Source organism: Pyrgilauda ruficollis, unplaced genomic scaffold, assembly GCF_017590135.1.
Source record: "Pyrgilauda ruficollis isolate IOZ18807 unplaced genomic scaffold, ASM1759013v1 scaffold44, whole genome shotgun sequence".
NCBI lineage: Eukaryota > Metazoa > Chordata > Aves > Passeriformes > Passeridae > Pyrgilauda > Pyrgilauda ruficollis.
The window spans coordinates 3,575,955-3,589,254 of record NW_024525934.1 but is presented as its reverse complement, the minus strand read 5'-3'; the positions used below and the strand labels follow the sequence as shown (position 1 = coordinate 3,589,254).

The 13,300-nt window shown below is 37.0% G+C and overlaps 1 protein-coding gene across 1 annotated transcript in view; it reads right to left on the bottom strand.

Annotated features, from left to right (window-relative positions):
* PCCA (propionyl-CoA carboxylase subunit alpha) overlaps window positions 1–13,300 on the bottom strand; it is a 270,494-nt gene that overhangs the window by 161,471 nt on the left and 95,723 nt on the right. The window contains exons 11-12 of the mRNA XM_041478271.1: window positions 10,254–10,348; window positions 4,513–4,663 (exon numbers count right to left, since the gene is read on the bottom strand). Of these exons, the coding sequence (XP_041334205.1) occupies window positions 4,513–4,663; window positions 10,254–10,348 (246 nt within the window). The remainder of the gene's footprint in view (window positions 1–4,512; window positions 4,664–10,253; window positions 10,349–13,300) is intronic.

Genomic DNA, 13,300 nt, shown 5'->3' with positions numbered 1-13,300 from the left:
TGAAAGTCTTTACCATCTGACACTGTTTGTTAGACTATTCAAAATGACTGAAGCAAAGTGTTGTCCCAGTAAAACAAGATTCCACTACTAAGAAATATGAAGTCTCAGCAAACAGCAGAAACAGTAGCTTGAGACTTTACTTTGAAATCCCACCATTCTGACTTCACAGAAATCTACTCTAACTCCTGACAGCCTGTTTCTCTGCTCCATACTCCTGCCCACCTATCACAAGTCATCCTCCAGGCAGCTCTGCACAACTAAGACAGGAAGATCACACCAATTCCCATCCCGTGGCTCTGCTGTAGATACCAAAGTCACCACCTCTCTGTGGCTTTAGGCGGCAATCTGGACTCAGCTCGTTACTTTGCTATTTGTATTTGGTTGTTACTGCTCCATGTAGCAGCTGCCATATTTTCCAGCACTAATATCCTTCACTAAGCAAACATGTAGCAGGTGCCGACTCCTGATGAGAAACAGTAGAGATACCATTGAGAGGCTGCTAGAACCAGGAGTTTACAAGCAGTGGAGCTCCAAACCATCTGCAACAGGATTTCTACCTACTTTTAGCCGTTTTCCTACCATGATTTTTATAGTTTCATGGGTCCACAAACATGAGAAGGAAAGACATGTTGCATGTAAAAATTCTTCCCATGTTTTACATTTACATTTACAGTTTTGCAAAAAGAAATCTCTGGAATATATAATTTTCCAAAGGTCAGTAAAATCTGATGAAAACCCAGAAAGTGATAAACAAAAGTCTTAGCAGTGGGTAATGCTTTATAGGTCTATGGAAGGTTACTTACCTTCACTTTATGCCTTAGAATCAAGTTATTTTAAAAGAACTTAAAAACATTTACATAAAATACTCTTGTGACAACTGTAAACTAAAAACATAGGTATGCCATTTGCTCTTAGCAAATCTGTCACAAACACATCTGATTATTCTACAAAATTAATTTTTATTTCCTAAAAAGTTGTGACAAAAATACTAAAAACAACACATGAAGAGAAAACCCACTGCTACTGAAATTACCATATTTCTCAACTCCAGTCTACACATACTATCTTTTCAATTACATTAAACAAATTTATTCACTTTTTGAGGAGGAAAGTACTCCCATGTTATTTAAATTTCACAACTCATGAGGGAAGCAGAAGGCTGGGAACAAGCCTGGGACACAAACATACCAATTGTATTGATGCGGTGATGAAGTGCTCGATTCACATCGCTCATTGTACATTTCTCAGTGTTTCTCTAGCCAACAAGGGATGCTTCTCATTTCAAGGTACTACAACATCTAAAATTAGGGAAATTTTCCCTTTGCTGTCACTGTTTCACATGTATGAAGCTTAGCTACACCACACACACATATATTAACAGGTATTTCTTAAGTACAGACCACAAACTTCTTTCATATAAAGTCCAAGAGAAACATCATGTATTCTTCCAATGAAGAAAAGAAGAAACTCTTCTGGTGAAAGCCAGCACTTCTGAAGTACCTTAGAAGATTTTAACATAACCTGGAAGCCAGAAAGGCTATCAGTCTAAGGGGTCAGAAACTTTGTATTGATTGCAAAGCTCTTGATAAGTTGTTCTGGAGCAGGACTGCCCTTGATTAGGCTGATGACAACTAGATAACAGAAAACACACCACACTATGAGCAGCTATAAAGAATCAAATATTCATCATCTGGTCTGCCTCAACTTTAACAGTGGTAACTGCCTGAAAACCACTCCAAAAGTGCCCAAATTACACTGTACAGAAGTTCTCTGCTAGCTGCTCGGGCAGACATATCTATGTCCTCTTATGGAGAACTAGTTTTACTATGCAATCATCCAATCCTCAATCTTACGTGCCATACTTACCAGATAGTCTCAAAGATGGAAGAAAAGCAGATACAAGAAAAAGAACACTGCCAACAGCAAATAATAAGCCATTCTAGCTGAATCACTCAGAGGCAGTAAAACATCTGTAACAAATTTGTGTAGCATACAAAAGACACAATGGAGCTGATTCACCAATTTTCTTTTGCTTCCCAGTCTTGTATAGTATTGCAGCAAGACTTAAAACAAAAACTAAATAAAATATCAACTTCCTTCAAGGTGCTATTTACACTTCTTTTGTGTAACTATACAACAGAAAAGGTATATTCCCAAAGAGTCCCCCTAAAAAACAGCAAAGTAACAATACAACTCTGATTACTGCAAAATAATTTACCAGAAAGACTGAAAGACATCCAAAAGATACGCCAGAGGGAGGGAGGGGAGATATCAACACGCAGTGCAAAATACTGGACACAGTTTAGTTAGCAAGTATATTCTGAAGTCTGTATCTAAAATAAAAAAGCAACAGCGATCTGATGAGAGATTGCTGAAACATTAAAACAGACAGAAAATACATAATTTAGTAGAAATGTTCTGATGATGGTGACAGGTAGCTGTGTCTAATGCACACTGACAAATATCTTAAGAGGCTCATTTACGGATCAGACACCCATCATTTTGGAAAGCTCTTCCAGCTGTGGAGTGTTCAGCAAGAACAAGGCAAGTGAATCTGTTAGTCACTGATCACAGTTAGGAGATGCAAAAGGGAAAAAAAAAGACTGAAGCAATACAGGAACATCTGGAGACTATCCTGGTCCTGAAGTTAAAGCTGGACAAGCTCCAGTAGAGTTTCTAGGTTTGGCTCTTAACAGTAGGGAGCAAGTACAATAAATTAGTTGCATAACTGTTAGCTGAACAGAAATGTTGAGACTTGGGAAAAGTGAGAGATCAATTGGGTAAGACTGGGGAAAAATCAGAGACAATTACAACTCCAGACTCAAGCTAGAATGCTAAATAGAACAATACAAAGTCAGGATAGAGGAAGTTGAGAATATCTAAACAAGTAGTCTAATTTAAGATTAGTAAATTGCTTTAAGAGTTGGAAAGAATGAGTTTGCTATTACAGGGGCTTGTCAAACTGCTTAGGCTATATTTCAAAAGGAGACCAAAGTCCTTAAACATGGAATTATGAAAGCTTTCTTCCTGCCTATGTGGAGACCTTAGAAATTTGGGACTACAAACACATACCAGTGGGTATTGCAGGGGGAAGACACTGCAAAACAGTAAAGATAATGTCTTAAAAACAGCCCACAAAAAGGAGCCCAAGGACATTCCATCACTAATCCCTTTTAGAAACTCATGGTCAATAATACCACAGCAAGGAAATGGTTTTGAAGTTCTGGTGGGTTATGCAGAAAACCATAAATTAATTTTCATCTATGTAAACAAAAACATGGAGTCACTGAAGAAACATTGGCTCAAAAACTACAAGATGGGGGAAAGTGTAAAGGATATGACCAAAGTGAGAGAATTATTCATAATATTTCAATGAACTATACATTGCCATTAACCACCACTCCCTCTCACTGAATCTAAGGTGGACCTGATAGTGCCTAGCAAAGGCACGTGAAGTGACTGTCATGGCTAATTCCAAAACCACTGCCGTCCTGCAAGGCAAGAAAAAATTTACCAGCAGTCTTCTCCCGGCACAGAAAATGCTCTTCAACTTCGTCACCCAAATCATAAACTTACCTAAATCATAAATTCACCCAGTTATTACATAAGGTCATGCAAAGATGTCAGATTATGAGGATCTCATTTATGTTCTATCATGCACAAGCAGCACACAGGACATAACCCTAATGAAATGTAGCTAAAACAGAATGGGAAGCTTATCAAACTGGTGCTTGATTCCACATTTCAGTCTTTTTGGTGTTATTTAACAAAGTGAGAAAAGGAGAATAAAGGCAACAGAATGGACTCGCTTACAAGTTGAACACTCTTCTGGTCTTCAAGAATGATCTCCAGACTTCAAGTTACATACTTGTTTTCTTAGCTTATGACCAGAAATCCATCAAGCAGTCAAAAAACTGGTAAAGAGGTTAATCTATTCACTTGCAGTGTACATTAGAACTGACTACATGAATTGTCACAAAAATCCTTCATCTTGTCAGGATGCTTTTTACACAGTTGCATTTGAGTCACAATTTCAATCATATGCAGATCGCTAGTGTTTTATTGGTCATATACACATATTGTTTCAATCACACTCCTAGAGAAACTCAGCAAGTGATCATCAAAGTATAAAAAATAAGAAAGAAACTTCAGGGACCAGTAGGCTTCAGGAAAACCTCAGAGCACACTGGCTAGCCGCTTACTGTAAACTCACAGTGGCACTTAGCAGTGACCTTTTGCAAGGTCTTTAGGTCAAGTATAACAAAGAAAAAAGCTCTGAACATTTACTTGAGTGCTGTGCAAGGGCTCACTGCTGCAAAGTCTTGCATAGGCAGGCTTATGTGAGTAGATCTTTTCAGTAAGTAGATCTTTTAAGTTCAGTGGGAAAGTACTCACTGCATCAAGATACTTATGTTTAAATCTTTGCAGGAACAGACCCTTAAATATGGGAGAAGGTTACGGTCTGTTTATTTAAATAACACTTTGCTGAATCTGAAGAGTTGTTTTTCTTACCTGAAGTCTAGTATTCATTTCCAAGAAGTAGAAATTCTTACTGGAGTCTACAAGGAATTCTACTGTTCCAGCAGAGGAATACTTGACTGCTTTGGCAAGGGCTACTGCTTGTTCTCCCATTGCTCTTCGAGTTTCAGGGTCTAGAAAAGTGCTGCAATATAGAAACAATGACTTTTTTTAGTTAATAATAATTATTCTATCATTTACTTTTCTGTTTAAACAGAAAAAAGTCAATTTTTCTGTTTAAAAAGGTCAAAAGAGGACAGCACCATTATTCAAGTTATGAAAACACGTCAAGACTGTCAAAAGTATGTCTTTACACTTATATTGTCCCTAAGCAGATACACTACATGTTTTACAATTAGATTAATAATCATATTCTCTAAAATATAAAATAACACAACACTCTTAATACAGTGAGATCTAAAATAATGCAAATTAAATTTAAAAAGGACATACAAACTAATGCAATCTTAGAAGACACACTTATTCACATTAAATGCAATACATTCTTTTCCACAAATCTTAGACACGCTCAAGGGTACCCAAAGAGCAGCTCAGCTACCACCTTGGAGCCACTGTGAACACTGCCCAAATACCAAGGTCCCTCATTCTAGGAGAGCACTCCACAACTTCCACTGGGCCAGTGAATCAAAAGACTCTGGAAGTCTTTCTGGAAGTAACACATTTTGTTTGTTACTCTCATCTGTACCATAAATTCAGATTTAGATTAACCTGTACAGATTAGATAGATGGATATGTATTTCTGTGGTATTCCACCAAAGCCTTGAAACCAGTTGCCCCTCAACCTGATACACTGATTACTCAATGAAAGAACATGTTGCTGTTCATCTTACCTAAGCTTGTAAATACGCTTATTATTGATATTTCTGTTTTGACTTACAAAAAGCACATCACTCAGCTATCATTTTAAAAGTACTTTTGCAAGGGAATAGGCAGTCACTTTTACCTTGCCTCTAAGTTACTCTTTAAAACAAAACCACTATGTGTTACATATTTCTTGAGATGGCTTCAACAGTGGGCCCTAATTCTGCAAAGGAGCAATCAGGGGCCCTCACCTATCTAAAGTGGCCCCAAACCCAGTGAAGCTCCATCTGTAGCCCCAGACTGCTCTCAGACAGAAGCCAGTGCTGGGTCAGGACTTATCTTCCAGCACTTACTGTGGTGTTTTTCACAGAGACCTGAACTCACAGAGGAGCTAGAGACTTCTGCCACAGCAAACCATATTTGACATGACACAAGGAGTGAGCAAATATCTAGACAAAGCAGGAGACAGTGGGTCATTTTCTTTACTGGAAAAGTGCTACTTCACATCTCTGTCCTTCCAGTGCCCACACAGGCAGATTCTGATGAACCATAGGGCAGGCATTTCCAGAATTTAGGAAAAAATTTCTTTCTTTACAAACTATGGGACCAACAGGAAAAGGAAATCAAGCCTCATTCAAGAAAGCTGTACGAGATCCTACATCAGATGAAAGTGAAGATCAGAAGTCACAAAAACTGTGTCATACTTATAAGAACAGGCACTGGTAAATGGAAAATAGTTTCACAGAATTTCTTATTTTGATTCAGTAAGAGGATAATACATTACATGAAATCAACATTCTATAACTCAGTAATTTCTGCAGGGCTTTGATCATGAAAGGTCAATGAGTGGCTTATGAAAAACAAAACACTCTCAATATCAGCTTCATACTCTATTTCTAGCATAACCACTATTACTTCTCATAGAGAGGAAACAGTTACCCCCCTTCATTACAGTGGTGTCTTCCCTGTACTTTTTAAATGTAGGTCTGATATCTCACTGTTCACCTCCTGCTGCACCCAGAGAATGGAACACAGGTGTCACATTGCTAAACTTGATCTCTGCCACACAGTTAAGCTTTACACTCTGAAATGACTGAATCACCCCTACCATTGGCTTGGTTAATTAACCAAAGTTTTCACATCCCCCTCTACTGCTTTACCTTTCAAACATATTGTTTCTCCCCTTTTTAACAATGCACCTTTTATAACCAAGAAAACTCTCTTCTCCAGTCTAATTAGGCATCACTTGAAAATACAGCATTTTAAATCTGACTTTGAATCTTTTTCTCACACATACACCTGTTTTTCTTTAGACCAAACAGCTCCTACGGCACCATAAAAGCTACCATAAAAAATTAAAAAAGGATTCACAAAATAAAAGCATCAAAAATAAAAAATAAATCAGTCCTGACACTTTATTCATAAGACCTTCATCAAGTTATTGTAAAGTTAATCAAAGGGAATACAATTGGTTTGTCACTATCTCCACAGCCAGGGAAATTACCCACATGGGCAAGATGTTACCTCTCTACTTCTAGTTCATCAGATAAGGTTTCCCAAAATACTCCATCACCTTCACTCACAGACAAAGTTGAGATTTTGAAAAATACAGCTACACCATCAATGAAAATTTACTGCTCAGTTTGGACAAAAAAATAAGTAAGTGATCAATAACACCCTTCTTCTGAAGATTCCACCACACTGGGGTGGTGAACCTCAATTTTCTAAATATCAAGGTTAGTGTCCCTGATTCAAGGATATTGCTTGTTTAAAAAAATTACTTATCTACACAAAACATTATCCTTTGAGATATTCACTAGGTACTACAGACCATGGGCATAAATAGGCTAAAGGATTTGAGTACACAGTTCTGCCCCCACATCTGAATGGTGCCCACCTATGAATCACATGCACAGTCACAAACAGAACAGACTCACATTTCTCTTAACCCAAAATCCTTCAAGGATGTCTAGACAGTGAGAAGAAATGTAGAGTCTGACACAGATATAGGCATAACAACTCTAAGGAGAACTTGTAGATAGAATCTAATTCAATAACGCACCTTTCTGCTAAGTTCCTGCCTATATACATTCGTTCAAATGAAGATATGACCACTCCTTCACACAAGTGGTGAGGCAAATTTGCAGTGCTTTAAGAAGCTTCTAACAGGTTCAGAAATTGTTAGATAGGACACATGTGCTCAGCAAAGTAAAGTTTTAGAGCACTCCTCTAAAGTTACGACTCCAGTTATTGAATAGGATGTCAGTTAATACTCTTGTGCATTTAATTTTGATTAATCCCAAAGGATCCAGGGATTTTCTGATAAACCCATAGACCTTGTCTCTCCACATGGGAAACAATCTCTTATTAACCACTCCAGCAAACAGGAAAATACAGCCACACCTTTGTATTTTTTCTTGTCAAAGTACAGTGTCTCCGGGTAACTGTCTGTGAAAATGAACAGAGAAGAGTTGGGACAGTTGAGGAACAAAAACTCAACTAAGAAACAACACTAGGACTATTAAATGCCACTCAAGTCACTTATCTCTTTAAATGGCAGCCTCTGTGAAATGAAAAGACAACAGCATATCCAAAAATGGGAGAAAGCAGAAGCAGATAAAATTATGATACATCACTAGAAGCTTTGTGCACCACTAACTTTGCTGAGCACAAGCTAAAAATCTAGAGATGGTTGGATGCATCTTATTGTCTGTGGTTCCTAAAACAGAAGGAACAACAACTCACATGTGAAACTCACTATATGAAAAGGATACAAGCAAAGTTTTTTGCCTTCTATTTGAACCTGGGGGATTGGCCACCATGAACACCAGGGGTCCCTTGAATATTGTAACCTCAGTGTGTGAACTAAATGGGTTTCTCTCCTCAAAAGAGAGAGGGGTTTTTGTTTGTTGTTTGTTTTTTTTTTTTTTTAACATAAGGCTGAACTTCCCTAGGAGAACTAGAGATACAAACACAAAATGATCCCACATGGATAAGTTCAGCAGCTGCAGACTTAGCTTTAAGAAAATCATAGGTTACTCTCCAAACCAAACGGCCCTCAGTCTCCTAACTTAGACACTTAGGAAAATGCCATCATAATAGAGTAAATCAAAAAAGGCATGAGACGAGGCCAATGTCAAAAGCCCTAAACTGTCCAAAAGACAAAAAAAAAAAAACAAAAACATTTTAGCCCATAACATCCCTATCTCCCAGGCCTTGTGAAAGAAAATAAAATGGTTTGACCTATCTCAGAGCTCTTCATAGCAGTTACCATTTAAAACCGGACAAAAGAGGAAAGAGTCTCTTTCCTACATCCATACCAGAAGAGGTGTGTCCAGAAGTCCTTAAGCTATCAAACTGAAACAGCATTTACAAGAAGGGTTAACTTGAGGCTTTAGGGTCTCTCTGGTGTCTCACAGAAGTTAGTGCTCTGCTTATCTGCAAGTCTTGCAAGCCTTTGAAAATTAATGGATTCTGCAGCCAAGTGCAAGTGATTGTAAGGCAGGTTATACTTCCAAAGCTGCCAGCAGAAATCTGGCAGAGTATAAAACATTCAACAACAAAAAGGAAGAGAAGTTTTCATGGTAAATTTTGGAAGTTATTGACTTGCCCACCCTCTTGTAGGGTCATAGGAGGGGATGAGAAAACTTACTGGCAACTCCAACAGAGAAGCCCAAGACAGTTAAAATGTTGGTATTTCTGATGAAAAAAAACACTCTGGCTAGTGAGAGAAATATGTATCATACCACTTTAGTTGAGCACAGGCATGGAGAAGGAGCAGGCAGGAATAACAGACATTGCCTTACATATACTCATGAGGCAGAAGATACTACTCATTTAAGTGCTTAGGTACACATACATGCCCATGTGCATTATATCAGGACCTGAAGTATTCACTTTCCACAACAACACAGTAAGATCTTTAGACATAAGCAGCATAAGGTTCCAAGAAATCCACAAGCACTAGCAGGAAGCATTTATAAGTGGATTTGTATCTTCAGATTTAAACTTTGGTTTTTTTATTTAAAATATAGGCCAACCAGTGGCAGTCCTGCAATTATGATTCAACATTAACTAATAAGGAACCTCCAAAGAAATGTCATTTGGGTGATGTGCTTTTACTCACATCCCAAACTGTTGCATCATATAGTTTTGTGCTATAAAAAAATATGGCAAACCCATTCCAGCTGGTGAACATATTACACTGGAAATTCCCATAGGCAGTGATATACCTGTGTCTGCCTTTCTGAAATCAGGATTTATTGCTGCCCTTTTTATACATGTATTCCCTGATGACTGCTATGCAACAGAAAACACAGCAAGGCCATATCTTGCATAGCAGCAAGGAATTTCAGCTTCACATTAAACCAGTAAGATTAAAACAATTTTGTACTTTTGAGTAACTAGACACCTACATCTCTAAGTTCACTATCATGAACAGTACTAAAAGTGATGCAGAGTATTTTGTACTGCATGTTCCAATTCAAATGGAAATATACAGTATTGTGTGGCCTCTATACAATTACTCTAACAGTCAAATACCTTCATCTGTGGTAAAATCCATACTTAGTTCATATTTTGCTTGACAAAGTGAATTTCAAAGAAAAATATCATGTGTATATACACAAAACCATACCACATACTAAGATCCAAATTCATTTTATACAAGATCATTTTAAAAATTAACTATACAACACTAGTTTTCTTAAAGAAAGACACTGTAAAGCAAAATCAAAACACCCTCAAGAACAACAAAATTGCACTACAGTCAAGTGACTGTAACAAACATTTATTTTCTTTGTGCTTTTTAATAGAATAAAAATTTATTGGATTTGTACAATAAATAGAACCAGGAGACTTCCAAAAGGGCTTTCAGTTACTATGAAGCTGCATCAAGACTCCAGTATACACACCTTGGTGCTTCCTCCACAACCTTCTGGTTTCTCCTTTGAATGGAGCACTCTCTTTCATTCAACCACAAGGCATTGCCATGTTTATCTGCCAAAACCTGAAACAATAACACACTGCTATTAACAAACAGATGTAAGCATTCAGTCTTTTGGCATAATACTGTTATGCAGCATTTAGGGTTTGGGATTTTTTCCAAATCTAAAAATAAAGCATGGGGGGGGGAGGGGGGGGGGAATGGGGATTAAATACTAATTTAACATTCCTTCAAATTCTGAGTAGGACTATTCTAAAGCCTCTGTGTAGAGTCTGTACATAGTAAAACGCCCTCTCACTTCAAAATTTGCTTTCTGAATATTAGAGATCTTCTTACAAAAGGCTGAAATAAGATTAAAACTACATTTTCAAGCATTTTAAATTGCACTGCATTACAAAATTACATAAAAGCAAAATATTGCATCAAAAAACATCTCAAAGGATGCCAAATTTTGCTCCTGAATTACACACAAAAGCTTTCAGAAAAAAAAATGTCTAATGGAGCTTTCTTAGTAGGCAAAACACAATGTCTTTAATGAAGAAAAAAAAAAAAACACAGAAACTTTGTTATCCTTCATTAAGGAGAACAAAATTCGCACCTCCCTCAGTACTTCCAAAGGAAATAAAAGCAGTAGTTTCAAGACATTTTTTAAAAATCAATAACTACAGTTCTTGGCTGCAGCTTCAGTTCATTGAAGGGGTAAAAAAATTAAGTATCTAGATCCAACTACATAAATGACATGCTAGAAAAAAGTCTACAAGTTGAGCATAGCAGAACTCTTAATTGATTCTTCAACTTCAAACTATAGGGGAAAGTAAGAAAAGGAACTCTGTCCCTTTATGAAATTGATGGTATGATGCAGCCATTTCTAATAACAAATACTAGATTTGAAGATTCAAGTAGACTTCTTCCCATCTTATGATGATAACTCTACACTTATTCTTAGAACAATTTCTTTTAATACAGACCACACCTGCTCCCTCTCTTCCTTATAAAATTTTTCTTCTAACCCATTTTTTTTCCATCTATCTTCCTGCTCTGATCTGCGGGAACCCATGCCAATATTCATGCTTCATTCTTTAATAGCTCAGTCCTACACTGAAAACCGACAAGATAAAACAAGGAGACAATCTTCCTCAAACTGTGTGAACTCAACCATATCTACTCACATTTGTGACAACGAATCTGTATTATTTATTATTCCTTTTAGCACCACAGAGCAAGCATGGCACAAGGCAAGATGAATTCCTGCATCTATGACACCAACAGTTGCTAAGGCATGAAAAATCTGGGTAGATGTGACTGAAAACGAGGCAGTGAACTCATGGAGACAACTTATGTGCACTGTGCAGCATCAGATCCAGGGTGTTCTGCACCCTGTAAGATCAGATGTTTTCCCTCCCAAAAAATTCTGTTGTGCTCCCACAAATTCATGGAGTTTTCTAGGGAAAAAGGGGTCTAGAAGACAATTTTAGGATTTTCTGAACTACAGCATCACCCAGAACCCTCTTTCCGGTCCAGGGGGAGGTTTAGCAGCAGCAGTAGCACCAGGATGCTCCAGCCAACTGCTAGATTCCCTAGCAAGGGACTCAACAGAATAAAGAGAAAAGGGAAACCAGGAACTTCCTAAGTGCTCACCCATCCAATCCAGATGAGTGGAGCTCCACAAACTCATGGGACCCTACAATAAATCATTTGGAAAGTCCAAAGATTTTTGGACTAATTTTTTGTGGGGGTAATTTTAGTATTAGAGCAGTACCTCTAAAGCATAGCATGGTACTTGACAGAAAAATCACTGTCCTGTAAGCAGAATGATTCCTTGTGAGCACTTCTGCTTCACTCCTAGAAAGCCTACAACTTTCCACAGAATTCTGCTTTACCAAAACAAACAAAAAAGTAACAGAACATTACAACGGAAATTGGTCATTCTGCTTCTCTCCTCTCTCTATTTTTCAGAAGAGGATAATAAATTTTTTCAATCCAAGCAGTAATTTTTTTCCACTTCAGGACTTCTCTCATATCCTACTAAATTTCAGCAACCTGGATCTTAAAAGAAATGTTTTTCTATTATTAGTTAATGGAAAAAAGAGACATGCATGAACATCTACTAAGAGAAAGTAATTACAAATAGAATAAGCCACCAACATCCAGCATTAGGCTTTTATTTTTATTCTGTGTTCACTGTTTCCAGTAAAGGAACTAACCATAAAACAATTGTATTTCAGAAGACATTTGCAGCATTCCAATATCATCATCTCTGAGATGTTGTGAGATTCCAGTACACATCTCACTAAAAATGCACATCTCAGCTACAGCTTTTGTTTCTATTATCTAAACATTAATAACAGAAAATGCCCCATTTTGAAGGATTAGATGATTAGGACATTAGTACATGCTATGTACCTCTACATGCATTTGTAATAATAAAAATAATTAAATATTATGTAGTGGAATCCCTCCTACATGATTCAGCTGAATTCCATTTCCACTTGTAGGACTGTTGTCTGGCCAAGTAGTAGACATTCCATGTACTCTTACTTTAAACTTTTTATCAGATACTTCAGGAGAACAAGACTTCAAATCAGTTCAAGCATAAAGTGTATTTGGACTCTATTTTCCTGTTAATTGTTTTAGTCTTTTCTCATGTTTTACAAAGTGATTGTTTTATAGCTAGACACAGGAAACTTCTTATTTAACAATTTTAAGTACCAGTGCTTTGGAGAAATATAAGAAAGCTAAAAAAAGTTCTATTTAAAAGTCACTGCTAAATTAATAAATATTTGGCATCTGGTCTCAAATTGTTTGTATATTCAGCAGTTTGAAAATGAACCAAGGTCAGCATCCTAAAGCTGATTAGAACATGAAGTTAAAATGATACACTATGATATTGTTAAAAGGTACCATCAAAGTGCTTGCATAAGGAAAACAATATTCACTGTATACCCATTATAAATAAAACTATAAATTATTAATAGCAAAGCCATTTTATTGAACTTATTCAACTATTCCTAAATA